The sequence below is a fragment of the Balaenoptera musculus genome, chromosome 10 (assembly GCF_009873245.2).
Source record: "Balaenoptera musculus isolate JJ_BM4_2016_0621 chromosome 10, mBalMus1.pri.v3, whole genome shotgun sequence".
In the NCBI taxonomy this organism is placed as follows: domain Eukaryota; kingdom Metazoa; phylum Chordata; class Mammalia; order Artiodactyla; family Balaenopteridae; genus Balaenoptera; species Balaenoptera musculus.
In genome coordinates this window covers 725,598-752,942 of record NC_045794.1, presented here as the reverse complement: position 1 = coordinate 752,942, position 27,345 = coordinate 725,598, and the positions used below count along the sequence as shown (strand labels likewise).

General features: G+C 53.2%; 1 protein-coding gene across 1 annotated transcript; it reads right to left on the bottom strand.

The window, feature by feature from the left end:
• Positions 1-270: 270 nt before the first annotated feature.
• ADA2 (adenosine deaminase 2) lies at positions 271-25,874 on the bottom strand. Its single transcript, XM_036866330.1, has 10 exons — positions 25,803-25,874; positions 23,020-23,340; positions 21,186-21,411; positions 19,846-20,056; positions 7,306-7,433; positions 5,861-5,951; positions 4,466-4,574; positions 2,067-2,224; positions 1,361-1,563; positions 271-1,159 (listed from the first exon to the last, which is right to left on the bottom strand). Exons 2-10 carry the CDS (start codon positions 23,330-23,332, stop codon positions 1,060-1,062), a joined length of 1,539 nt encoding a protein of 512 aa, XP_036722225.1. The 5' UTR covers positions 23,333-23,340; positions 25,803-25,874; the 3' UTR covers positions 271-1,059.
• Positions 25,875-27,345: the final 1,471 nt, after the last annotated feature.

The window sequence follows — 27,345 nt, the reverse complement described above, 5'->3', positions numbered from 1 at the left end:
TTATTTATTTTTGGCTGTGTTGGGTCTTCATTGCTGTGCACGGGCTTTCTCTAGTTGCGGCGAGAAGGGCTACTCTTCTTTGCGGTGCGTGGGCTTCTCATTGCGGTGGCTTCTCTTGCTGTGGAGCACGGGCTCTAGGCACGCGGGCCTCAGTAGTTGTGACTCACGGGCTCAGAAGTTGTGACTCACAGGGCCTAGAGCGCAGGCTCAGTAGTTGTAGCGCAGGGGCTTAGTTGCTCCGTGGCATGTGGAATCTCCCCGGACCAGGGCTCGAACCCGTGTCCCCTGCATTGGCAGGCAGATTCTCAACCACTGCGCCACCAGGGAAGCCCCTAATTTAACTTTAAACAGTCATTGCTCCGGGGAGAAGGAGCTGGAAAGGGCAAAGAGAAGAGGGAGACCAGCTAGGGACTGTTGGGGGTCGGGCCAGTGTGGATACAGCGGCTGGAGGCCAGGCAGCAGCGGTGGAGGGGAGGGGGGCGACCAGGAGCAGCACGGACTCCTCTGACCACCGCTGCGCCGCGTGGACGGAGACGCCAGCCACCGAGACGGCTGGGAGGGAAGCGTTGCTCGGAGCCGGTCTCCGAGGCTCCTGGGGACCATCGAGTGTATCCCAGGTTTGGGAATCATCAACAGGTTTGGGAATCAGCAACAAGTACGTGGTTTCTTAAAGGGAAGGAGTGGACGAGACCACCCAGGAGAAGAGTGCGGAAAGGGGAGGAAAGCAGCCGAGACAAAAGCGCAGGGCTGAGCTGAGGGACGCCCACCCGAGATCAGGCCGAGAGGAGCTTGGGGACGGGGGCCCAGGAGCTGCGGCCGGAGGGAAGCAGGAACCCGGAGGGGTTGTGTCACCAAGGCCGAGGGAGGACATTCCACCAGGTGAGTGGGGTCCACTGATGAGGGCTCTGAGAGGCTGGGCAAGGTGGAGGCTGAGGGTGACCTTCGCGGGTCGTTCTGGTAAAGAGACGGAGGTGACTTCCCCGGGTTCCAGACCGGCTGAGAGAAGGTGAGGCCCGGGCGGAGGGAAGCAGAGGCAGCGGGTGACAGACGGCCGTCTCCTCACTTGGGGCCCCTTGCCAGCTCAACCACAAACTTCTGCCACCTCTCCTCCCAGGTTGCCATGGCAAACTTCTTCTCCATCTCCGACAGGGCGCTGTACCTGCGGGGGAGGGGCGCCCGGGTCAGCCTGGGGAGGGGCGGGAGGGGACCTCGGATGCTGGCAGGGCACCATGTCCCCAGCCCGAGAGCAGTCACAGGATAAGAGACGATGCGGAAAGCACACGGAAACCTTCGGGCCTCCGCCCAAACTTCGGAGCGGTCAACACAGGCGGTGACCGAAGAGGAGAACACGTACACTCACCTGATGGAGTTCATGGCCAGCTGTTTGAGGGTCCTCAGGTCGGCCGTCATCCCCCCGATGCCCATGAAGGCCTCGTAGAAATCATAGGACAAGCCTTTGGCTCCAAAAGTAGCGGGGTCGTCAGAGCTGATGACCATGGGGTACCCGGTGGCCATCAGCACGGCTGCAGGGTGGTTTCTCAGGTCAGACACCAGCTTCAGAACCTGCCCAGTCAGAGACAACCGTGCATCCATGAAGCGCCGTCACGAGGAAGGTGAGGCCACGAGCATAATCGGGCCTTGCCATCCCCGCCACTGTTCCGAGCGTCGGGACTCTGGGCGGTCCTGACGCAGGAAGAGCCAGTCCTCCCGCGATTCCTCGTTTTCTCCACAAACATCTGGTCTCTCTTGGTCCTGCTCGCAGCAGCTGTCCTAAGCACAAAGCCCCAAGCAGCTGCGCGGCAGTGGGACCCCACACTACCCCCTGCGTGTCCGTCCCGGGCCCCTTTAGCTTTGTCCACATCTTCACCCACAATCCCGCCCCACTGGGGACCCGCATTACTATGAATGCTTTAGGCAAAGTCCATTCCTACATAACTTCACGAACGGGAGTGAGAGAGTGGAGGGACAGAGAAACCAAGGGAGTTACGGAGAGATTACGCAGGAGAAAGGTTGGTCGTGGCTGGGGGAGGAGAGTGCCCTCCACTGGCCCCAGGGAGCCCGCGTACCTGGTTGGAGATGGGACAGACTTCGATGGGGATGTCCTTCTTCCAAGCCTCAGCCCAGACGGCCGGGTGTTTGCTCAAAGCAAACCCATGGCCAATCCTGGTCGAGTTCAGTAACAGGGCATCCAGAACGTTTCTGTCTGCGGAAGTACCCTGCCAGTCTAGGAATAAAGGGGGTGGGGCTTCAGTAGGATGGATGGGACCCACAGACCATATGCAGGTGAAGGGCCCAGACTCCCCAAGCAGGAAAAGGAAGAGAAATGAACATTAACACAAAAGCGCACACATGCACACCTTTTCCTTATGACAATGCTGAAGAGAGGTACGGCCTGCCTATAGGTACATATGTATGTATGTACGCATGTAACAGTTGAGGAAGTTGAAACCCACACAGGCTTTATAAACTCAAGGAAGGTCCTCAGGTAGGAAGCAGCAAAACTGGGTTTCAAGCCTTGGTCTACCCAACCCACCATCCATATTCTTTCTTTCCATTTTATGTTTGTTTCCAGAGCTGTTTTCTGGGAATTTTATATGTATGATCTCTACAACAATGTGCTGCAGACTCGGTCACTATAATGATTTGTACGTACTTTAATTTCTATCTTTAACAGAACTCTTGGGACAACCCGTGGCAGGATGGCAACAGCCAGCAGGAACCAGCCACCCCGAGGCAACTTCCTGCTGGCAGGGCCTCGCTGGAGGTGAGAATGGCAGTTCTGACTCTGCCAGCTTGGGGCGGGAGGGTGTGGGTGAGGACTCCTGCAGCTGCCCCCCCAGTACAAGGAGGTGCCCTGGAGGAAAGAGCTCCTCTTTGGTCACGCCTGGATGTGACTTCACTATCTGTGACCAAGTGGGGTGAAATCCCGGACCCAGAAAGAAAGCAGAGGTTGCTTATTGCGGGAGATCACAGAAGACCTAATTGTGAGACCCAGGTGGTAGGGCCCCATGCCTGGATGCCAAAAGCGTCCTGACTGATTCACATGCGAAATGGGAAAACTCCACTTTTCTGTTGGGAATGAAACCCAAGTATTCCCATTGCTGGTGAGGGCATGTGCTTCAGGTGGATTTTCACTAGTTTCCTAACTAATACTTCTTTTCAAAGATTTTTTTCTTTTTAAATAAAGGTATTAAATACCCAAGTCCTGGCAAAATCCTCTCGTAGGACCATGCGTCTTGGAATTGAGATGATCTCACAGAGGTGAGTATGATTTTCCCAACCAAACCACGCGGTCTTCAAGGCTAACGCCCCCCCTACACACACCCCCTGACCCACCTCCACTTCCCCATCCCCACAAACAATTCTTTAAATCTCCTAGAACAGCTTGGATCTAAATGGACTTGAAAATAACGTCAGGAAAAAGAGATTAACGCACAACTTCCCTGGCAGGACTTCCCTAGTGGTCCAGTGGTTAAGACTCCACGATCCCTGGTCAGGGAGCTAGATCCCGCATGCCGCATGGCAAAACTAAGAGTCCGCATGCCACAACTAAGAGCTCGCATGCCACAACTAAGACCCGGGGCAGCCTAAATAAATAAATAAATAAAAAAGAGATTAGTGCACGGGAGCCTTCCTCTGAGAGACGATGTGAGACACCAAGGTTTAAGCCTGGCTACGAAATCTCAGCTCCCACGGCTCTGCCCTTGTCTCCTAGGTCTTCTCGGGTGGCTGGAGCCTAAGGTGCTCTGAGGGGTGCCAGTAGGGATGCAGCAGGTCTAAGCCCCCCAGATCTTTCCTGGGATCTGATGTCGCAGCTGTGACCTGGTGCTGCTTCTGCTGAGGGTTGACATGTTTTAAGGTCTGGAAATTCTGGAGGCTGAGCGATGACCAGTGAGCCCGTGAACTGAGCTTTGAGGAGCAGAGACATGGCTGGGTGGATGGCATTTCAGAAACAAGGGCGGCCAGGCTGCCTGAGTGGGGTGGGGTCCCCCCTTCAGCCTGGCGGGTGTGGACAGTGCCTCCCAGATGTGGAGCTGGTCTGGTGGTCCCTCTCCCACCACCTCCCGGTGTGCCACTTTGCAGGTGAGTCGACCTCGAAAGCACAGTTCATGCCTTATAAAAAGGAGATCATCAGAAAGGTTCCCAGCTCCTTACCGTGGACCAGTTTCCATGTTTGGCTGGAGCCTTGGGCTCCTCACCTGTAAATGGGGGTAAAGTGCCCTCCTGGCAGGACCGGGTGAGAGCTATGAATAATGTATGTGAAGGGCAGCTGCCCCAGCATCACTGTGCCTCCTTCTCCGGGCGTTGCTGTCAGGACAGATGTGATAATGCACGTGAAAGGGACAGGTGCCGCGAGGCGCCTTGGGGCTGTCAGTCCACTTCCCGGTGTCCCGTCCATGCCCTCAGAGGTGGCCAGGGCCCCTGCCCATCACCCACCCTGTCCCCGACAGGGTCATAGGCTCACCTGTCTCTCCGGCGTGGAAGAAGTAAGGCAGCTTAATGCCCTGCGAGGCTGGAATCATCAAAACCTCCTTGTAGTCATACAGGGAGTGGCCCGTGTCCTCTCGCCCCACCTGCAGGACAGAGTGGGGGACCTTGCTGGTGTGCCCTGCAGCCCTGTACCTGCCAGCACTGCTGAGGCCTCAGGCACACAGCCTTTTGAGAGGGACCAGTAGCAGGACCGGGAAAGAAAAAGAGAGCGCCGTTGCCCCGAAACAACTCCCGCCTTATTCAGAGGCTGTACCTCGACCCTCCCAGCCTTTGCGTTGTGTCCTGCACACGGCCTTCCCAGCCCTGTGCTCCAGCCCAAGCTCCTTGTTGGGGGAGAGAGAGACTCAGAGAGACACAGAGACAGAGACAGAGAGGGCGGGAGAGCCTGAGCCCTAGAGCAGGGTCGGGAGGACTCTGGCCTTCGCCCCCTGGGGTCCCGGGGCCTGGCAGCTCCCAGCAGAGTCCCTCAGCTGTAATTAACCCGACAGCAATTGCACCAAAGTCCGGCTCTTCAAACGAAGGCCCACCCCCAGGGGCGGGAGTGAGAGAGCCTTGGGAGAGAAAGCGGGGAGGGGCGCTGGCACTCTCGTGATAACACAAGCTGGGTGTCCAGCGCAGCAGGACCGGCAGACCCCAGGAAACGTGGGGCTCGGGAGCCAACCCTTTGAACAACACCAGCTCGACTTCCCTCGAGGACGGGTGCACCTGAGTCCTGTAGGCAACGGTCGGGAGGCGCCGCGCACAGAGGGGAAAAGGGGATGGAGAGGCCGGACCCCCTGAGCAGCCCCCAAGGACCCCAGGAGGACACCCTGGTCCAAAGAAAACCATTCCTTGAGATCCGCTCCCGGGGCCCTGGTGGGGCTGAAAGTAAGAGCTGCAGCACAGTCTCGAGTAAAATGTGCAGATTCTGGAAGAGGGGGTCAGGGGTGCATTAATTTAGCTTCTTAATGAGATTAAGGAGTTGTCACCTGGCAGCGTGGCCTGGCTGTTATTTGGGGCAGGGGTGAGGGGGTGACACCACCCAGGGATGTGCAGCTTTGGAAGCAGCTGGGGCGAAGGGGGCGGGGCTGCTTTTGGATCCTGGACGGTGCGCCCAGGCCCAGCCCCACGTCTCCTTCCAGACACCCCAGCCCTGGGCTGCAGCTTGAAGAGTGATGTGTCGTGGGCACTGAGGCCAGAGCAGGGCAGAGACCGGGGAGTGGGGGGCAGCCCCTCATCCCGGCCCTTCCTTGTTCTGGAGCTTCCCTTTCTAGCCTTTTTCTGAACTTTTCTGCTCTCCCTTCCCCACCCACCCCCAGGCCCCAAAGGAGGGTCTCAGTGGTGCCGGCCGCCCAGCTCTTCCCGGAGGGCTTTGGGCTGGGCCCATTACCAGGTCAAACCCCGCCACCATCCCGGGGAACTTGGCTCGAAGTTCCATGGCTGTCTGGATGGATTTCGTGATGGCGGACGCATCTTTGGACCTGTGGGAGAGATAGAGAGAAGCACGGGCACAGGTTCCTCGGGGCCAGTGGGTGGGTGAAGTGAGCGCCCCTCACGGCCAGTCTAGCCTCGTCCAGGGCACCCAGCCGCCCTTCCCACGCGACCCCGCCCCATCCAGGCTGTTGTGCCCCCCAAGTGCCACATCACGGAGAAATTCTGCCCAAATCCACCCTTTCAAGGACTCCGGCGGGGTCCACAGAGAGCGTGGGCCCTGAAAAGCCAGTGGGGACGGGGACCCACAGGATCAAAACAAATAATGCAGTTTTATTTGTCTGCATTTGGCTGAAGCAAAGCGGCCATGCCTGAAACTCGCCCCGCATCCCTGAGAGGATGGTCCTGGCTGTGCCCAGCGCACTGCTCCCTGGGCACCTGTGGAACACCACAGGCCACCCAGCCCCTGCCAGGGCAGCTGGGCCTGGGCCCTGGTTCCGTCAGCGAGGCCTGGGCACTGCAGAAACCACACGACCAAACTGCCTCTTCTCCCCCGCAGGTCTCTCCCTTCCAGCCCAGGGCAGGGAAAAGGCGGGAGCGACACCACGGAAGCACAAAGAGAAAAGGCGCAAGTCCATGATGGGGCCGAGGCATCGGCCACCTGTTCCATCCCTGGCTCTGTGAGCCCCACACCTGCCCGTCCCTCCTCTGCACCGGGAGCAGCTGCCTCCGTCCCAAGCGCCAAGGGGACGCCGTGCAGCCGCGCTCCTGCCACCGGCCCCCGGGAGCCTCCACCGTCCACCACTGCCAGCTCCACCCTAGCCCACCAGCTCCGGCGGCCCCAAGTCTCACCAGGAGGGGAGGGGGCTCCAGGGAGGTCTGACTGCCCTTCCACCTCCCCCGGCGGGGGCTGAGCAGCCGGGATCTGCCCTCCCCAAACCCTCCAGCTGGACACGGCACCGACTGTCCAGACTGGCTGCTTTTTGACAAAAGGGAGACCCTTCCTCGGTAAACTCCGGAGAATTCCGCTGTAGGCTTCCTTCTCTTGCTTGGGGCAAGGGTGAGTCTTTCTTTGCAGCTCCCAGAGGTCTCCACACAGACGTGGCCGCCATGAGGCAGAACCCGGCCGCAGATTGAAACAAAAAACATTCAGGCAAAAACACTAAACCCGTAACTGATGACCCAGGCCAGTGTGGGTCACAGCCTGGAATGATCTGGTAAGTTGCCACAGTTCTTCATTCCAGCCTGGTTGTGATTTCAGAGTGGATTCTGCACTCCCGCTATGGCACATGGAGTCCCCCGGGGTCTCTGGCCCCAGCCTCCCAGCCCCTCCTCACCCCTTTCTCCTCCCCCCCACCCCCATCTCCTCCTAGCTCCTTCAGCCTTAGCCGTCCTCGCTCTCACCTGTGATCCGAATAAATGAGTTTGATTCCAATAAACCCAGGATGCTCTTTTGCAAAATTACGAGCCACTTCTTCGTACAACCTCACCGACCACTCTGGGCTGTAGACCGTCCCGTTCAGTTCATACACCTGCGAGGGAAACATGGTCCCGACCAGATGTCAGAGATGAGCAGAGCAGATCTCCAGTCCCAACTGCCAACAATCTCCAAAACCAGGTTGGACTCTGTGATTTCCCTGTTCAGTGCCTTTGACGGCCTCTGAGGTTGATCAGAAGTCCCAGCCCTGAATGGGATAATGCTCTTTGGTGCCACGAGGCTGGGATGTCTGCCTCTTGTTCAGGGCTGGGTCCCGGCACCTAGAACAGTGCCTGGCACATGGTCGGTGCTCAGTAAGCGTTTGTGCAGCAAATGAGGAACAGGCCAGCTGAGGACAGGACACAAGCCAGAAGGGGTGTTCCAAGGACCCACTTAATCTCCCCACTCTCCCACCCCGAGGCGGGGGACCCCTGAGGTGGCCAAGCCACGAGGGACACCAAGAGTGAAATGGTCAGGGGTAGAGTGGGGAGAGCCAGGGGTGCACAGTAGGTGAGACAAAAGAAAAAATGCAGTGGGGAAGAGCGGGCTTTTTGCTTGTCCATCTCTGGGGGTCCTGAAGGATATCAGAATGTGCTACCCCCAAATATCCCACTTTTACATAAGGATTATTTTGAGCTGAAGGCAATTAAGAAGCACAAAAGCAGACAGAACTCTGTGCCCTCCTTTCTGCCTCAGAGCAGGACATATATTTCTGTCTGTGAAGGCGCCCCCTTCCAGCTCCCATTCCAGGGGAACAGCCCTTATCACTGGAGACAGAAACTGGGCTCCAAGCTGGATCTGAACAGGCAAACCTGACTAAAATAACCCCTGTCTTCTATTAGTTCCCCCATACACTTACCTCCCCACAATTTACTGCACCTGGAAGCCCAAACCTCTTTTCCTTTGTCTTATTGCTTTTCCACAATTTCTCACCATTTGTTAAAATACTGTAGTGTATAAGAACCTGGTCTACCCACTTCTTTGGGTCTTCACTTCTGTTCTATGAAGGTCTCCATGCACGTAAAACTTAAACGTTAACATCAAATAAAATTTCTATGCCTTTTCTCCTGTTAATGTGGCTTTTGTCAGTTTATTTTATTTTTTAAATAAATAAATTTATTTATTTATTTATTTTTGGCTGTGTTGGGTCTTCGTTGCTGTGCACTGGCTTTCTCTAGTTGCAGCAAGCAGGGGCTACTCTTCTTTGTGGTGTGCAGGCTTCTCGTTGTGGTGGCTTCTCTTGTTGCGGAGCACGGGTTCTAGGCAACACGGACTTCAGTAGTTGTGGCACATGGGTCCAGTAGTTGTGGCTCACGGGCTCTAGAGTGCAGGCTTGGTAGTTGGTGGTGCATGGGCTTAGTTGCTCCGCGGCATGTGGGATCTTCCCAGACCAGGGCTCGAACCCATGTCCCCTGCATTGGCAGGCGGATTCTTAACCACTGTGCCACTAGGGAAGCCCTGCTTTTGTCAGTTTAATTTGCACATCCCAAGAACAGAACGTAAGAAGGTAAAGGAAACTTACTTTCTTCCTTTCCTACTTACAAAGGATTTTTTCTTTTTTTGGCTGTGTTGGGTCTTCGTTGCTGTGCGCGAGCTTTCTGTAGTTGTGGCGAGTCGGGGCTACTCTTTGATGTGGTGCACGGGCTTCTCATTGCAGTGGCTTCTCTTGTTGCAGAGCACGGGCTCTAGGCACGTGGGCTTCAGTAGTTGTGGCATGCAGGCTCAGTAGCTGTGGTTCGCAGGCTCTAGAGGGCAGGCTCAGTAGTTGTGGTGCAGGGGCTTATTTGCTCCGCAGCATGTGGGATCTTCCTGGACCAGGTCTCGAACCCATGTCCCCTGCATTGGCAGGTGGATTCTTAACCACTGCACCACCAGGGAAGTCCCCAAAGGATTTTTTAAAAGAATGCTTTTCCTGTTACTGATCAAGGCATTCTGTTAGAATCTTCAAATCTTTGATACTGTACTCCAGCAATTCTCAAAGGATAGTCAGGGAGCCGCTGAGGGTCCCCTAGACTTTTGCAAAGTCTACAGATTCAAAACTGTCTTCATAAAAATGTTGAGGTGTTTTCTTTTTCACTCTAATTCTCTCAGAGTGTACAGAATTTTCCAGAAGCTGCATCGTATATGGCAATATTGCTCTGACACAAAATAGATGGTGTAATTGTGTAGGCTTGTGCTTTGAAAATTTCTCAGTTTTAGTTTCTAATACTGGTTATGTTATACAGGACATAGTAGATATAATCCACATAAACAAAAGCCCTTTAGGATCCTCAAAGATTTTGTGAGTAAAATTTGAGAACCATTGTATTAACTCAACCCAAAATTATTAGCTGACGTCATCTTGGCATTACCCACCTGATTTGCAGAAGGGAAGGACAGAATTCTGCCCCGTGCCTTGACTGCTCCGTCATTACGAGTCACCTGTCCAGACACCCCAACCAGGTCGCAGATCCCTGAGAGCGGGGTCCATGTCGCTTGACCTTCCCACCTCCTCTCCTAGGACCAGAGGAGGACCTCCAGAAACAAGCTTTAACCTAAGAAGAGTGCTGTCTACTTGCACCTTTTTCTTTTCTTTTCTTTTTTTTTTTTTTAGTTTCCCAACCCAGGATCGAAAATGCACCCCCTGTAGTGGAAGCGCGACTGGACCACCAGGGAAATCCTTACTTGCAGCTTTAAAATACTAAAACAGGACTTACTGTACAGCACAGGGAACTATACTCAATTCCTTGTAATAACCTATAATGGAAAAGAACCTGAAAAAGAATAGATACATATATATGTGTGTAACTGAATCACTTTGATGTACGTCTGAAACTAATACAACATTGTAAACCAACTATACTTCAATTAAAAAAAAAAGTGCTGGGTCTTTCCTCGCGGTCCAGTGGTTAGGACTCCGCGCTTCCACTGCAGGGGGCGTGGGGTCCATCCCTGGTTGGGGAACTAATCCTGCCTGCTGCACAGTGCGGCCAAAAAAAAAAAAAAACAAACCAAGCCCCACACGGCACGTTTTAGGGGATGGATGGATAGGTGGATGTTGGAGGGGCACAGGAGACAAAAGAAAGAAACTTAAATATATAGATCAACACATGACATTCTGCCTAAAGGAAGATCCCTGGCAGGTTAATCGAGTCTGCATGGATACACAAAAGGTGCCACGGAGGCCTGATGGGGCTGCACTCAGGGTGGTTCCCACTCATGGATTCTGTCCGCGGTCCCACTGCTAGTTCCCGTGGCACGGAGAGCCACAAGGGCAGACACTGAAGCCTCATCCAGAGCATTTCCTGGTCTTCTGGCGCCCCAGTAAGTCTCCCCTGGGGCTGCCCAGGCCCCGAGCTCATGCCCCTCTGGCCTCCAGCCTCTGCCCAAGAAACTGCAGCCTTGATGGGAACACCAAGGTGGGAATCTGAATGCTCAAGAGCCTCCCACTTCCAGGAGTGGAGACCCTTTCCAGGGTGAGACCTGCAGCCCCTCACAGCCGCACTGGTGCAGTTAAAACAGGCTCTGAAGCCAAGCCTCAGAGGAAAGTTCTCAGCTGGTTTGGGGTTGTGGTCAGCCTTCTGGGTTCAGGCTCCAGTGAGATACAATATATTCCAAACCAATCATACCTCAGAGGCTTGTTGCAAGGATCAAATGAGTTAATATTTGTAAAGCACTCAGAAATGATAACTAGGTCATATGGTAGTTCTATTTTTAGGAATTTTTAAAAATAAATTTATTTTATTTATTTATTTTTGGCTGCATTGGGTCTTTGTTGTGCACGGGCTTTCTCTAGTTGCAGCGAGTGGGGGCTACTCTTGGTTGTGGTGTGCGGGCTTCTCTTGTTCCAGAGCACGGGCTCTAGGTGCGTGGGCTTCAGTAGTTGTGGCACTCGGGCTCAGTAGTTGTGGCTCAGGCTTAGCTGCTCCACGGCATGTGGGATCTTCCCAGACCAGGGCTCGAACCCATGTCCCCTGCATTGGCAGGTGGATTCTTAACCACTGTGCCACCAGGGAAGTCCCTATTTTTAGTTTTTTAAAGAACCTCCATATTGTTCTCCATAATAACACAGCACTCCCACAACTGGGCATATACCCTGAGAAAACCACAATTCGAAAAGATACATGCACACCAATGTTCACTGCAGCTCTATTTACAATAGCCAGGACATGGAAGCAACTTAAATGTCCATCGACAGATGAATGAATAAAGAAGATGTGGTACGTATGTACAATGGAATATTACTCAGCCATGAAAAGGAACAAAATTGGGTCATTTGTAGAGACATGGATGGACCTAGAGTCTGTCATACAGAGTGAAGTTAAGTCAGAAGGAGAAAAACTAATATCGTATATTAACACATGTATGTGGAATCTAGAAAAACGGTACAGATGAACCTATTTGCAGGGCAGGAATAGAGGCGCAGACATAGAGAACGGATGTGTGGACACAGTGGGGGAAGGGGGGGTGGGATGAACTGGGAGATTAGGTTTGACATACATATACCACCACATGTAAAAGAGATAGCTAGTGGGCACCTGCTGTATAGCACAGGGAGCTTAGCTTGGTGCTCTGTGGGGACCTAGATGGGGGTGGGTGGGAGGGAGGTCCAAGAGGGAGGGGATGTGTGTATACCTATAGCTGATACACTTCGTTGTGCAGCAGAAACTAACACAACGTTGTAAAGCAACTATACCCCAATAAAATTAAAAAAAAGAAATAACTAGTAACACAGTGTTGTTATTAGCAACCTATCACCAGATGCAGAAAAACAACTCAAATCTGCAGATGTCCTAGGAAGATGAGTTACCATCTAAGAATGTAACAACCTGTAAGTACAAGAAGGGGTCTGTCATTCATCTAAGGCTCAGTGGTACAAAAGCGGCTATGTCCCTATAATAAGCCCCCTTGGATTAAAAACACATTGGACTCAATTTAAATGATCTCAAATCTTACAGTTTACTTGAGGCAGTGTAAATTTGTGGGGAAGTTATTCAAACTACATACTACTTTCATAAACTAGTATAAGATTACAAATTCCCGTTGTCTATGATATTATGGAATTAAAGAATTTGAAGCTGAAGGAACAGAAAGGAAATTTGGGGGCAGTGTTGCTTAAGGTCACACAATTAGTTTGTGTCAGACCAGAAACTAGGACTCAGAAGCTCTAATTCCGAATGCAACCAGCTTTCACTTCTAGAGCCTGATTCACTTAAAAAGCATTAACTGAGCTTCTACTACGTGCCAGGCATATGCCAAGAGCTTTCCATCAATCTCATTTAATTCTCAAAACTGCACCGTTAGGTAGGTCTCATTTTACAGATGAGGATTCTGAGGCTCCCTGGCTGGAGTGGGGGGCTGGGGGTCGGCGGCGACGCGGTGGAGGGGCGCTGTCTCAAAGTCTCCAACCACCCGGTGAGGAGAAAATGCCTGGATCCCACCCCGGATTAATGAAATCAGATTCTCTGGGGGTAGAACCTGGTTTTTTAAACTCGCCCAGGTGATTCTCATGTATAATGTACCTCTAGGGTGAAGATCTACCGTTTTTGTCGATTTCACAGCCTTGTTAAGAGCACAGTCACAGCGTAACGTAGTAGGAAAGTGCTGCCGTCAGGATTCTGCAGAGCAACACCAATGACGTGAAACACGGGTCACCGGAGCAAAAAGCCAGGTGGAGTTCCTAATGAAGGACTCTGCTAAGAATCCAGGACAAAACCCTGGGAGTGGGTAGGGGGAGCGCTAGGACCGCTGGTTACACAAGCGACAGCATCCAAGAAGCCGTCCGCGAACGACCATCCTGAGCTCCCTCGGCCCCCCGACGTGTCCCCCCCCCCAAGACCGCCCACGGGCAAATGCCAGCTGGGCTAGCTCCTGCGCATAATCCCCTGGGAGCTCCCCTCGGACGGCTGGCCCGACCCAGTCTGAGTCTCCGATTCCGGCCGAGGGGGCGGGGATGGGGCCCAGGAGATCAGACCCGCCTAGCAACTGTTGCTACGGGTGAGTGGCCTTTGTGATGGAGCATTAGTGACACAATAGGAGGCTGGGCAGTGGGATAGTCCATCAACATCATCCCAGGCCCTGAATTAGCCCCACAGGCAAGGAGGGGGAGGCAGGGGGCTCAGAAAAGAATTCCAGGGCAGACGTTTTTAGTTGTTAATGTGTTGATGGTTCCCCTACTCTGGCTAAGGGGGCATTAGGCAAAGACTCTGGACTGCAAGGGCCCTTTGTTCCAGGGTCAGACCAGAGCAAACAGCAAATCCCATCCCCCTCAGTCTCCACCGCAGCCCAAATCCCAGCCGCCCTCCACCTTCAAGGAATCCTGGCTGGGTGCCGGAGTGGGTGGGGAGAGAGGCTAGCTGGGCAGGTCCCCAGCGCAGACCCCAGAGCCAAGTGTCCCCAAGGGGCGTGGGGAGGGGGGAGGGGGAGAGGAAGCAAGGTCCAATTCTTTGCAGCTTCCCCAAATACCTCCCCAGGGGCTCAGGCCCTCTCTCCGCAACCCTCTCCCTCCTCTCCCCTTCCCCCTAAGGAGCCGGAGGCCCCTCCCCAAGGGGAGGCCTCCTCCCACTCCCCACTCTGCGAAAGCTGCCAGGATGTGCCCACAGGAAGCGACACCCCCAGGCCGGAAGCCCATCGGGGAGCTCCTTTTGAGATGCGTGTAGCCCCACAGGGCTTCTCAAAGCCCAGCACCCCGGCCCCTGTCCCGTCCCTACTTACTGCCCACATGGCCTGGGTCAGGCTCTTTGACCTTTCCGAGCCTCAGTTTCCACATCTGCAAAGTGCAGGTTGTGAGGCTCAAAGGGGACGATGCAGATAAAGTGCTTTGAAAAGGTCTTAAAGAGTGGCCTGGGTCAGATCATCTGCATTGGAACCACGGGGCGCGGGGGACAGGGGTGTTTGGCTTGTTAACTTGGCAGCTTCCTAGCCCAACCCAAGACCCAAGGTTTGGGACCCTGGGAGGTCGGGGTCCAAAGAGCACCTCCAAATTAGTCCCCATGTACACCTACCACTCCTAAGCGTGATGATCACCCCTGGAGCCTCTGGAGGACTCTGCCGGGTCTGAAATGACTCACAGTCATTTCTCTAGCTGGGAAACCAGGGCTGACATACACACAGGTGCTGGGAATAAACAGGGATTCAAGGAGAGGAAGCCAGTCCCAAGAAGGTGGGGGTGGTGGTGGAGGCAGGGCTTAAACCAGACTCCAGAGGAGGATGGGCTTAGGGGGCGGGGCCCAGGCTGGGCGAAGGAAGGGATTTCAGGCCAAACAGGGGACTAAGGGCTGTGGGAGATGCCCCGTCCTCCACCCTACACGGGCTAGTCCAGGGCCAGCTCATCTCTTTCCGAAATTCTTCTCTTAGTAGAAGGGGGACTGGACCCTCTCTTTTCTTTTGAAAGGATCGTTTGTACCCAGGACTTATTGACTCTGCTCACAAGGCTGACGAAGTCTCTCCTGGGGGCCAAGGTCAGGCCCACTCCCACTTCCCAAGAATCAGAAATAGGTATGCAGGTCTGTGCTCAGCGTTAAACCGGCAAACAATCACCAGATCCTGGTGGAGATGCACACCCTCACCTGGGCCGACCTCGAGGAGGTGTGAACATATCCCAGGAAAAGGGGGTCATCCAGGATGCACAGGAGAGTGGAGACCTGGAAGCGGGGGAAAGGGGGCCCTGGCTCAGGACGGGAAGGACGGGTTCTCAGGGCTGGAGCAGCCTCCACGACAGGGTCCCTCGACCCTTCAAGTCAAACTAGGGCAATAGAGTCAGTTTAGGGATCCCACCCAGGATTTAAAAATTAGACTCCGAACGCAAAAATATCAGATAGTTTGGCTTCAGGAGAAGTTAAGATTTGCCTTCAACCCAAGGCAATAGAAATTAAAACAAACATAGACAAATGGGACCTAATCAAAGTTAAGAAGCTTTTGCACAGCAAAGGAAACCATAAAAAAAACAAAAAGACAACCTACAGAATGGGAGAAAATATTTGCAAACGATGCAACTGACAAAGGCTTAATCTCCAAAGTATACAAACAGCTCATGCAGCTCAACAACAAAAAAACAAACAACCCAATCGAAAAATGGGCAGAAGATCTTAATAGACATTTCTCCAAAGAAGACATACAGATGGCCAGTAGGCACATGAAGAGATGCTCAACATCACTAATTATTAGAGAAATGCAAATCAAAACTACGAGGAACCACCTCACACCAGTTAGAATGGTCATATTCAAAAGTCTACAAATAACAAATGCTGGAGAGGGCGTGGAGAAAAGGGGACACTTCTCCACTGTTGGTGGGAATGTATGTTGGTGCAGCCACTATGGAGAACAGTATGGAGGTTCCTCAGAAAACTAAAAATAGAACTACCATATGATCCAGCAATCCCACTCCTGGGCATACACCCGGACAAAACTATAATTCAAAAAGATACATGCACCCCTATGGTCATAGCAGCACTATTCACAATAGCCAAAGCATGGAAATAACCTAAATGTCCATCAACAGATGAATGGATAAAGATGTGGTACATATATACAATGGAATATGAGTCATAAAAAGAACGAAATAATGCCATTTGCAGCAACATGGATGCAACTAGAGATGATCATACTAAGTGAAGTAAGTCAGAAAGAGAAAGACAAATACCATATGATATCACTTATCTGTGGAATCTAAAATATGGCACAAATGAACCTACCTACAAAACAGAAACAGACTCACAGACGTAGAGAGCAGACCTGTGGTTGCCATGGTGGGGGTGGGGAGAGGGATGGACGGGGAGTTTGGGGTTGGACTGGGAGATGCAAACTATTACATTTAGAACGGATAGACAACAAGGTCCTACTGTATAGCACAGGGAAGTATATCCAGTCTCCTGGGATAAACCATAATGGAAAAGAGTATTAAAAAAAGAATGTACATAAATACACTACCATGTGTAAAATAGATAGCTAAAGGGAACTTGCTTAGCACAGGGAGCTCAGCTTGGTGCAAAAAAAAAAAAAAAAAAGAATGTATATATGTGTAAAACAGAGTCACTTTGCTGTACAGCAGAGACTGGCACAACATTGTAAATCAATTATATTTCAATTAAAAAAATAATTTGTCTTCAAGAGAGAATCTACTGACAGGGAAGCATACGTGACTGGTCTGATTGATAATTTTCTCTGAAAACTGCATTCTGACTTTCTTGTGGATACATCTGTCTCTTATGACTTTGGTCAATGTGTGTCAGTCCTCTGGAGCCCTTTTACTTCTGGGTGTACAAACAGTAAAATTTCTGAGCCAATAAAGACCATGGAATATGGTAACAAAACCAAAATAGTGCCACCCTTGAAGTCAGTCCAAATTATTGAGTGTGGCAAGGCCTTGGCACACTCCATAATTTGGATGAAAGGACAGACCAGTTTGGATACTGTCGGGGAAGTGCTCTCAGCTGGACATCACATCCGTTCCCATCAAACACTCCTCAAACATTCCAAGCTTTATAAACCTTGTCTACCCTCACACCCCAGCTCGGCTCCACGAGCGGTTTTGGTGCCACAGCTCCTGGGGCTCCCGCATCGAGGGGTTAGGGGAAGTTCCCTCCACCCTCCTTTGTCAGAGGCCTTGGGTCCCCAGTGCGGAGTCCAGCCCAGGGACCCAGGCCCTCCTGTCAATCTTTAACTTGGTTAATCAGCCTGACTGTTGCCCTTGCGATTGCAGGTCGGCTTATTAGGTGTCACCTCTGCGTCCTGGCCTTTAAATTTCTCCAAACTGGGGGAAAGAGAGAAGACTTGTTTGAGGCCCTTTCATATTGGGGGGGGCTGGCGGGGGGTCCTTTTGGCCCACCCAGCCTTAGGTAGTGCTGTTATCAAAACCTTTGTTTTAATCCCATCAATGTCCATTGTATTCATCCCATTTCTTAATAACCATCTATAGATTCCCACACTGCTGGGACCAGTCCTGTGACTCTCCCCTTAATAACCCTTTACAAATGTCTACCTTGTTGGAAAGAGTCCCAACTTCACCCTTCTTCTCACTCCCTTGTTAATTAATGGACCATTTTTATTAGCATCTGTAAGACCCATGAGGCAAGCTAGGACCCTGAATTCCATACGGCTTCCCAAACCATTTTGTTCGTTTGAGTTAAGGTAACCTTTTGGTCTTAACATTGGTACCAATAAAACAGGTGTTTACAAGGAGAGGTCTCTAAAAAATTTACCAATTTAGAAGTTTTTCCAGTTCAAAGTATCCATCCTCTGGCCATTGACTGTAGGATCTTAATACCAACTCACACCATAAGGCTTTCCGTGGCTTAACCATGAACAAAAGAGGTGTCGCAGGAGAGTGCAAAGGACACAGCCTCACAAGCTCCAGAAAGTTCGCTCCCAAGGATGGTCTAAGGAAGCAAAGGCGGCCATGAAAGTTGAGATGACAGAGGCCCCTTGTGGTCGGAGACCCCTTGTGACAAACCCCCGGCAGCCGGCACAGTCGGACAAGGATGCTGGTCGCGAGCCCAGCTGTGGCCTGTGCTTCCGACCAGAGGTAACAGCTAGGAATTCCAGTCTATCCGACTGGCCACCAAATGCCCTGGTGCCTGCGCCTTCCGGACGGCAGGACCAGAGCGAGTTTTCTCACTGGTGCTGAGGCCAAACTCTCAAGACGTAGAACAAGAAAAAAGTAAAACCAATCAGACCAATGGTTTTCCTCCTTATGACACAAAAGACAGAAACACAGAAAAACAGCGACCATCTCTGGGAGGAAAAGGATTCACAAGCCCAGAGCTCTCTTCCAAATTCACTGACCCAGAGGCCCTAAGGCCCAAGAACTAGCTCCACAAACATTTTCTCCTGCTAATCTGATTTTAGAAAAGAAAAAAAGGACTCTTACCACTCCTGTTTCCAAAAGCCCCTGCAGGCAGAGATCCAGGAGACTGACAGGATAAAGATTCTCACCTTCTGCCAGGATCTCTGAGATGCAGGAGCCTGGGGCCAGGGGTGTCCAGCCAGTAAAGCTGAATCCAGCTGCCTAGGCCAACTGGCCAACTGTCGGGGTGTAGGGGGAGACATTTCCATCTACCCTTCGAGATTCTGGCTGGTCTGAGAATTAAACTGACATGAGACAGATTAACAGGAGAAAATCCAGCAAAAGTTTAATAACAGCTCTACGTGGGAGAGACCCAGGAAGACTGAGCCACTCACCCAAATGGCTGAAGCCCTCACCTTAAATACCATCTTCAGCTCAAGACAAAAGAGGATGTTGGGGGTAGGGGTTAGGGACTTCAAAGGGGAGGAAGGCAATTCACAGGGTGATAAAAAGCAAGTGTTTGGTAAACACATGTTTGCTGGGCCAGCAGGGACAATGGGACAGAGTGGACTCTGGTGTCCAGGCCCTGAGGAGTCCCCCCACCACACCCCGCCATGCTCTCTGCAGCGACTCTGGTTGTGGCTCTACGCTGAGAACAGGCCCTCTAGGTGCTTTTAGGCGCTTAGGGGGAAGGTCAAAGGCTCTTCCTGAGTCTTTTGGGCCTTGACTGTTTCAGCTCGAAATAATCCACATGCCAAAGTGACATTTTGGGGGCGAGTGTGCTCCCCTACAGCGCAATGCATGCACTCTTGTGAGCCCCCTAAAGGTACTGGAAGAGGCTTCCAGCACCTCGGCTACTCCCTCAACCCCCCAATCCCCACCTCCCCCCAGAAGTCCTCAGGAAAGTCCTCTTCCATACCCACCGGAAGGGTCCTCTCTCGGCAGCACTTGACCCGCCCGGGCTCCTCGTGGGACGCCTCCCCCGGCCTGGAGCCCGAGCCACCCCGCTGCCTCGCCCAGCTCAGGTCTGCAAAGCTGAGGTTGGCCCGTCTCAGGTACCTGAGACCCCATCACCCTCTGCTTCTGGCCAACATGCAAGGTCCTAGTGAGCGATTTGTTAATATTTTGACACTTTGGGATACTTTTGGACTCTTCCCAACCTTGTCCTTTTCTTCCTCTTTGACCTTCCTTCCTCAAAGTCAAATCAAATGTCTCTGTTGCCCATAGAAGACCCCGTGCTCCACAGAGAGGGCCCCCAGGAACTCACCAGACCCCACTCTACCTGCAACTAGACCCATTTACCAGATGAAAGGCTCAGCGGGCCTTGCACCAAGGGCATCGTCCTGTGGGACTCACAGTAGCGCATTTTGATAGGAAAGGAGACGGTCAAGGATGGTCTGGGCACGAGGCACTGCCCAGAGTCCAGGGCAGGTGCCCAGGCATCAGCAGGCCCCGTGCATCTGGGGAGAGCTGGGCCGTGGGGATCACGAGGGAAGGGAGGTGACGGGCAGTGAGGGGCACGTGCCCAGTTTTGCAGGGCCAGCCCAGGGCTTCCTGCTCACATGGCCCCCGGAAAGCCACCAGGCCCCTTGAGGGTGAAGCCGGCCCTCGGTCCTGTGCAGCACTAGGGTGGGGAGCCCGTGAAGCCCTACAGGGTGAGAGCAGAGAGTCCAGCCTGAGCAGAGGAGAGCAGAGACGGACTCACCGGGTACAGCATGGCTCTGAGCTCCAGGTAGAGCACGTTGTCCTGGTAGAACTCCTCCAGGCCCTGGGAGATGTAGTCTCGGAATACCGGGGCATAGCTCACGAGGCCCGCGATCACGAAGAAGATGGTCTCGAACTTGGCCCAGACCGCATCTTGGTTTGCATAAGTCGCCTGGGGGTTCTCGGTCATCAGAGTGAAATTCCTCAGCAGGCTGTCAGGATACAAAGGGTGGGCAGAGGCTTGCTGCAGGCTGTCACCTCCGGCCTGTAGGACTCCTGCCCAGGCTCCCTGATGGAGGCCCCCTGCCCTGGGACCTCCAAGTGCTCCAGGAGACACCTGGCAAGATGTTCCCACCAGCCAGGCTCTGCTGTCCCCCTTGGCCTCTTAGCCAGGCCGACCCCACGGAACGGACATCTCAGACCAAGCTCTCCTTGGAAGGTGCTATGCACTGAATTGTGTCCCCAAAATTCATATGCTGAAACCCTAATTCCCAATGTGACTGTGTTTGGAGATGAGGACTTTCAGAAGGTAATTAAGGTTAAATGAGGTCATAAGGGTGGAGCCCTGACCCAGTAGGGCTGGTGTCCAAGACCCCAGGGTCGCACGTACAGTGAGAAGGCGGCCGTCTGCCAGCCCAGGAGAGAGGCCTTGGAGAAACTTGCCCACACCTTGATCTTGGACTTCCAGCTTCCAGAACTGGGAGAAAATACATTTGTATTCTTTAAGCCACCCCGTCTGTGGTATTCCATTGTGGCAGCCCCAGCAAACTCAAGCCCGAGGTCCGATGGAAATAATTGTGGACTTGGCAGTACAGGACACAGGTTACTTCCCTGATTAGCCGTTTACCAGCTGTGTGGCCTTGGGCAACCTCCTTAAAATGCAGGCTGAGCTGCATTTTCTTACTCATCAAGGAAATACCTCAAGAAAGCCCTCTGTAGATGGTTCTACGATTAGAATAGTTATTGTAATATTTGTATACAAGTCTGTTAGGAAGCTGCCCCATCATGTTTTCAGGCTGTTTCATCCATCCTGGGCCCTCCTGGCTCCGGGAGCTGGGAATCCCCTTGTCTCCGGCCTTACTGAGGGTCCAGACAAGTCCCGTTCGGTGCAGCAGCTGTGTCGCTGGTCAAGTCGGGTTTTAAACGTACCAGGAACTTGCTGCGGATGGGATAGGTGTTGAATACCTTGGTGAAGCAAAGGATCCCATAAAGTTAAGAGAAAAAGCCTCCTGACTTTTTTAACGCCAGGTGTTTCTAGAAGAGTCTGTCCCACGGGGACACCGCACACGCCAACCCCACCTGCGCAGGTGCGACACGGGTTCTTCCCGAGCTACCACCCACCTGTGGTCAAACTCGGTGATGTTCAGCAGCCCCTTTCGAAACTTCTCCAGCAAAACCCACTGGGGACATTCTGTTGTGTTCAGGGTGGGGGGAGTCGAGCGAGCAAATCTGAACTGCGGGGTCCCCCTCGGGGTGAGGCAGAAATAGCAGTGGGGCCTGTAGGTGACGTTTCTCACCAGCCAGTCCGCGCTGGCGATGCTGAAGTCGTGGACGTGTAAGGCAGCCCCTGCAGGGAGAGGGGCGGGGGGGTGGTGAGGCGAGGGCAGCGGGGGCCGAGAGCCCAGCAGAGGCGGACGAGAGGGGCGCGGCTTTCTATGGGGCCACGTTCCTGGGGACACGGGGCCCTTTCCCTCTGCGGTGGCCTCGTCCCGGGGCGGCCCGGCCTCCCGGCTCCTTGACCCCGTCCCTCACCAGCAGGAGCCCTGGGTGGTCTCATCCAAGAGGCCGCAGGCGGGTGTGCAATCAGAAGGCTGGGCCCCATCTATTGGCTTCCAGCTCCCATGGGGAGCCTGACCTCCAGATGAGTCCTCCGGGCCCAGCGCGGCGTGAGGGGCGTGAGAAGGCCGCCCCCGCCCGCCCACGCCAGCCTGTTCGCCCAGGGTCCCTGAGTCCCCCATCCTGTTCTGCGTCACCCCACACGCGGCCTGCCCACCTCCTGCTTCCCGCCGAGCCCTGCAGCTTCTGGCCTCCTTCAGACCCCACACCGACTCGAGGCTCAGGGTTCACCCCCTCTGCCCTCCTGCTGCGTCTGAGCACCTGGCCTGGACACTGGCCCCTTGGCAGGTGTCCCGCTGTGCGAGCTCTGGCGTGTCCCCTCTCTAAACAGGGAGGCTGCTTTCCCAACCTCACAGTTTTTACATTTTTTAATCTCTATAACACTAAAAAAAAGGTATAGAAAGCTTGCAGCTGCAAGTTACGTGTTCAGGATCATGATTGTTCTACTGTTCACAGCGATGCATTTATACAGTAGCGTCACCTGCAAATTGGCACTTGCCATCTACCTCTACAAGGATTAAATCATGAGCCGCTGCAGCTGCTGACCTTCAACATCCCCTGGAAGGAGCTCAGGTGGAGATCAGGAATGAGGCCCTCTGTGCTCTGGGAAAAACTAACAGAGCAGGTCTTCAGATAGATATTTTCAGGAGCTGATTTTATGAGCCCTATTCTTGCATCTCCTCATATTTACAAAAACACTAAGATCCTTCATGGTGACGTCTGCTCCTCGTGACTAGCAGTAACCTTCACGAGACTAGCAGAAACCTTCTGCAGAAAATATGTGCTGGATTGTATATACTCCCCCTTCACCAAAATCACATATATACTGATCTTCCTCCTACCTCTTTGGAGCAGTTTCTCAGAGCTATCTGAAATGCTGTCTCCCGGGCTATAGTCCTCATTTTGCCCCAAATAAAACTGAACTCCCAGCTCTCACATTGTGCATTTTTTTTCCAGGTGACAGTAGCAATGAAGTACTAGAAATGTGTTTATCTAGGATGCATCCTCTTCGGTAACTTAGCCCCTGGAAAGGCTAGAAGAACATATGCAGGGAGGGATAGGGTTCTTATGGGGGATGACTTTCAGCCCTGCCAGGGATGCCCGGTGACATCCAGGCCCCCTCCCTGCCATCTGTCTGAGGCCGAGTCCCCTCGGAGCCAGGGTTTTGGTTTCAGGGTGGACGGCAGCCACGTGGAGCCCCCGCCCCCAGTCCACCAGCAAGGACAAGGGCTCAGGGCCCCAGTGGAGTCTGGGCTCCACTCAGAACAAGAACCACCGGCTCCAATTTAGTACCTCCTATGTCCCCAGGACCCCAGAACCATCCCCTCCAGACCCCTACCTTTTGGCATCTTCTTCAGGATGTTGAACACCGCACTTTTCTCAATGAGGCTCTTGGCTTGGAAGAAGTGCATGCTGGGTGGGATACTCCCCGTCCTCAGGGCCTCCTGCATCTCGGCCTCCTTGAGGGCCCCGAGCCTCTGGTTGGCCAGCTCCTCCTCCTGCTTCAGCACCAGCTGCCCCCCGATCCGCATCATCTTCTCTCTCATCAACAGCCGGTTTCGTGCTTCGTCTCCGGATGTGGCCGAGCAGAAAGAAGACACGGCCACGGCCAGCAGCAGGGTGGGCAGGGCTGGCCGCCCTGACGCGGACATTGGGACGCCTGGAAGAGGAAATTGCTCTGCTGGAGACTTGGGAAGGGGGGAAGCTGCAGGTTTTAGTGTTGAACCTGGACGGCCCTCCTCCCATGCTATACTCAGATGACCAGGAGGCAGCATGTACACGACGCTCCTCCTTCTCTGAGATCCCAGAGAAGAGACCTCTGGGTACAGACAAGGGGGGATTCCCCACATAAAAGTTCATCACGAGGCCTCCCAGACCAGGGCTTGTCCTCCGCGAGCCCTGCTCACATGCACAGGAAGACACCGAAACCGGATTTTTAGTGTTTCACTTTTAAATATAACCGGAGAGCAGAGGATCACGAGGCTTATGAAGAAAGGCTCCAACATAACAAAGGAACTTAAAAAATAACACAGAGAAGGAACTAGCATAGGAAACGAAAGAAAGTCCAGAAGAACCATAGTTAGTATCTTTACAGAGATGAGAAAAGATATGTGTCCTTAAAACAGGAACAGGGCGGTGTAAAAAATAAACAAAACGAGTTTTTAGAAATTAAAAACATGAATGCTGACATTTAAAACATTGACTAGCAATATTAAAAGATGGAACTGAAGAGAAGCTTTTAGAAATTAGGACAGAAATAAGAGAGAAGAAAATGAGAAGACTATTGGCTCAGGAAATCCAACACCCAAATAACAGACATTTCAGAAGGAAAAAGAAAAAATAGGTGGGAGAAAAAAAGGAAATAAATACTATAAGAAATTGTCCCAGAACTGAAGACCTGCCCCCCCGCATTGGCAAGACGTGCTAAGCACCCAGCACGGTCACTCAACAGAGACATGTGTTCCTGACATTTCAGAATATTAGCATCAAAGATTGTAGGAGCTTCCAGAGAGCAGCTGACCCAGGTCTCCAGTGAGCGGGGATTTGAGGGAAGAAGGAAGGAACTGCCCTGGTTGGGTCTGCGGGCGGACCCTGACCTGGGCTGACTACTGGTACCACATTTAGGAATTGTTTCTGCACTCATGAGGGTATGATACTTTCTACCAGAAAGAATCAAAACTGTAAATGGGGAGACCCCAGGCCCAGCCCCAAATTAGCACGTCTTGGTGAGACTTTGGGCAAATCACTTCATGACTGTGGGTCTGTTTCCTCACCTGCAAAAAGGGTGAATTGGATGACATCAGTGGTTCTCAAAGTGTGATACACGTGTCATCCCTGTTCAGGTGGAATAAAAAACTTAAAGCGGTTAATTTAAAGAAAAATGTTAAGTAAATAGAGGTACAGCAATACAACAAAAATGGAAAGTCTGGTCATCATCAGGACACATTGTCCAAGGTCCTTTCCAGGGCTGGCTCTCAATTATTCTAGGTATTTATTCAATGATTTTACCGGACATCAGGGGGAGATTTTCAGAAGGAACCAGATGGCCATCCACTGGGACGGCAGCGTGGCAGGGCTGGACCCCAAATCCGAGAGCTGGGCTTTCGGAGAATCCCTGCCACTTCATCAGGCCCTAAAATCTTTCCTTGGATGACAGTGTTTGCCAAAGCTGAACTCTCCAGGCAGAAGGACAGTGACATGTGCCCCATCCCCATCACGGAGCCACCTAGCCCCCTAACATCCTCCACCAAGGGCCCCGCCCCTTGTCCCCTCTCCCCATGACATTTAACAAGGGCCACCACCCCCAAACGTCCCACTCTGTCCTCTCCAAGGACCCCAGAGCATCTGTGTGCCCAGCACCCGGGGGCTCCTCCCCGCCGGCGAGACCGAAGTGTGTCCAGTGCAGGTCAGGAGCAGCCGGGCTGCGTGGGAGAAGGGGTCATCCCATCCACATAGCCACTTCATGTCCTCCCTTCCTTTTAGAAGAAGACGCGTAGGGGTTTCCCTGGTGGCACAGGGGTTAAGGGTCCGCCTGCCAATGCAGGGGACACGGGTTCGAGCCCTGGTCCGGGAAGATCCCACATGCCGTGGAGCAACTAAGCCCGTGTGCCACAGCTACTGAGCCTGCGCTCTAGAGCCCGCGAGCCACAACTACTGAGCCTGTGTGCCACAACTACTGAGCCCGTGCACCACAACTACTGAGCCCGTGCACCACAACTACTGAAGTCCTCGTGCCTAGAGCCCGTGCTCCGCAACAAGAGAAGCCACCGCAATGAGAAGCCCGTGCACCGCAACGAAGAGTAGCCACCGCTCCCCACAACTGGAGAAAGCCTGCGCACAGCAACAAAGACCAAATGCAGCCAAAAATAAATAAAATTAAAAATAAATAAATTTCTAAAAAAAAAGAAGGCGCATAAAAGCTCTACAAAAATAGCTTGTTTGCAGACTAAGAAGAAAGGATCTGTGCATCTGTGAGCCTGAGTCATGTCCCCGGGCTGCCCTGCCCCCACCCCACCCCCGGGGAGTCACCCCGTGGGCAGGGCCCCCGCCCAGGTGAGTCACCAGTGCCCGCAGCCACCTACACGCCTTGGCCCTGGACCCCACCCAGGAGACCCCAGTTACCTCGGGGCAGCTCCAGAGACCGTGACCGTGGACTCTGTCCCCCCAGTGGCCCGTTGGAAGCCCAGGCTCCCGGCCGTTTCACTTCCCCAAGGGGTTTCACTTCCCTGCAGCCCAGGGAGGGGGGGCTGCCCGCGCGTGCATGTTTCTAAGTGTGTGTGAGCGTCCATGTGTGTGCTTGTGCGTTTCTGGGGGTTATACACACGTGTGTCTGTGTGTGTGCTTGTGCGTTTCTGGGGGTTATACACACGTGTGTCTGTGTGTGTGCTTGTGCGTTTCTGGGGGTTATACACACGTGTGTCTGTGTGTGTGTGTGAGCCTGTGTGCAGGTGGGTTATGCTCGTTTGTCTGGGGTGTCTGAGTCGCTGTGCACCGTGCCTGTATGACCTGGAACATAGTTCTGGACCACACGGACCACCGGGAGGCACTCAGACCTGCTCATGAACTTTGGGAAGTGTTCCCCTCCTCAAAATGCAGGGTGAAGTGTGGGCCAGCCCACTGGACAGCAGGTAAACAAATAGATATAATAAAAGGTAGAGGTTTGGGACTTCCGTGGCGGTCCAGTGGTTAGGACTCGGCCCTTGCACTGCCGAAGGCCCAGGTTCAATCCCTGGTCAGGGAACAAAGATCCTGCAAGCCGCACGGCGTGGCTAAAAAGAAGCAAAAAGGTAGATGTTTTACAGAGAATCAGGGATGTCGGGGAAGGACAGTGGAGGATGGGGGGGTGGGAGGCCGAGGGAGGTGGGGAGGGTAGCCCCTCCGGGAGGGAGGGCGGAGTGGACACAGCACTGATGCCCAGACGCTGTGATCAGGCCGAGCTTCGCACCAGCCTGGCCACGCACAGCGGTGTGACCTCAGCCGTGTCATTTAAACTCTCTGTACTTCAGTTTCCTGGGCTGAAAGTGGAGCACGTAGAAGCAGGGCCGCACACGGTGCCGCACGGGTCAGTGGGGAAGGACTGCAAAGGGCCCAGCACCCGGCCAGTTCCCAGCAATACGAACATCTCTGTCATTGGAGTAACTCTTGTGACTCAGCCCCCGGCCAACCTAATGGCGACACCATGGTAGGCTGTCCCAGTGACCTGTGTCACACACACGGTCCACATGCTTGCCCTGCACCCTTCCCATCCCAGCCGTGCCCCACTCCCGCAATGCCTTCTGCCCCAAATCACCCACAAAGCCACTTCGCAGCTCCTAATCTGCTGGAAACTCCGGGCCCCTTGTCATCACTCCAAGAAGTAAAAAGGCCATTGCTTACTAAGTGGGAAGAAATTCTAAAGATAAAATAAATAGGAATTAAGAACTCCCTCATCAAGAGTTCAAGATTAACATATATTTTTTAAATTTTTATTTATTTATTTTTGGCTGCGTTGGGTCTTCGTTGCTGCGCGTGGGCTTTCTCTAGTTGCGGCAAGCAGGGGCTACTCTTCGTTGTGGTGTGCAGGCTTCTCATTGCGGTGGCTTCTCTTGTTGCGGAGCACAGGCTCTAGGTGTGCAGGTTTCAGTAGTTGTGGCTCATGGGCTCTAGAGCGCAGGCTCAGTAGCTG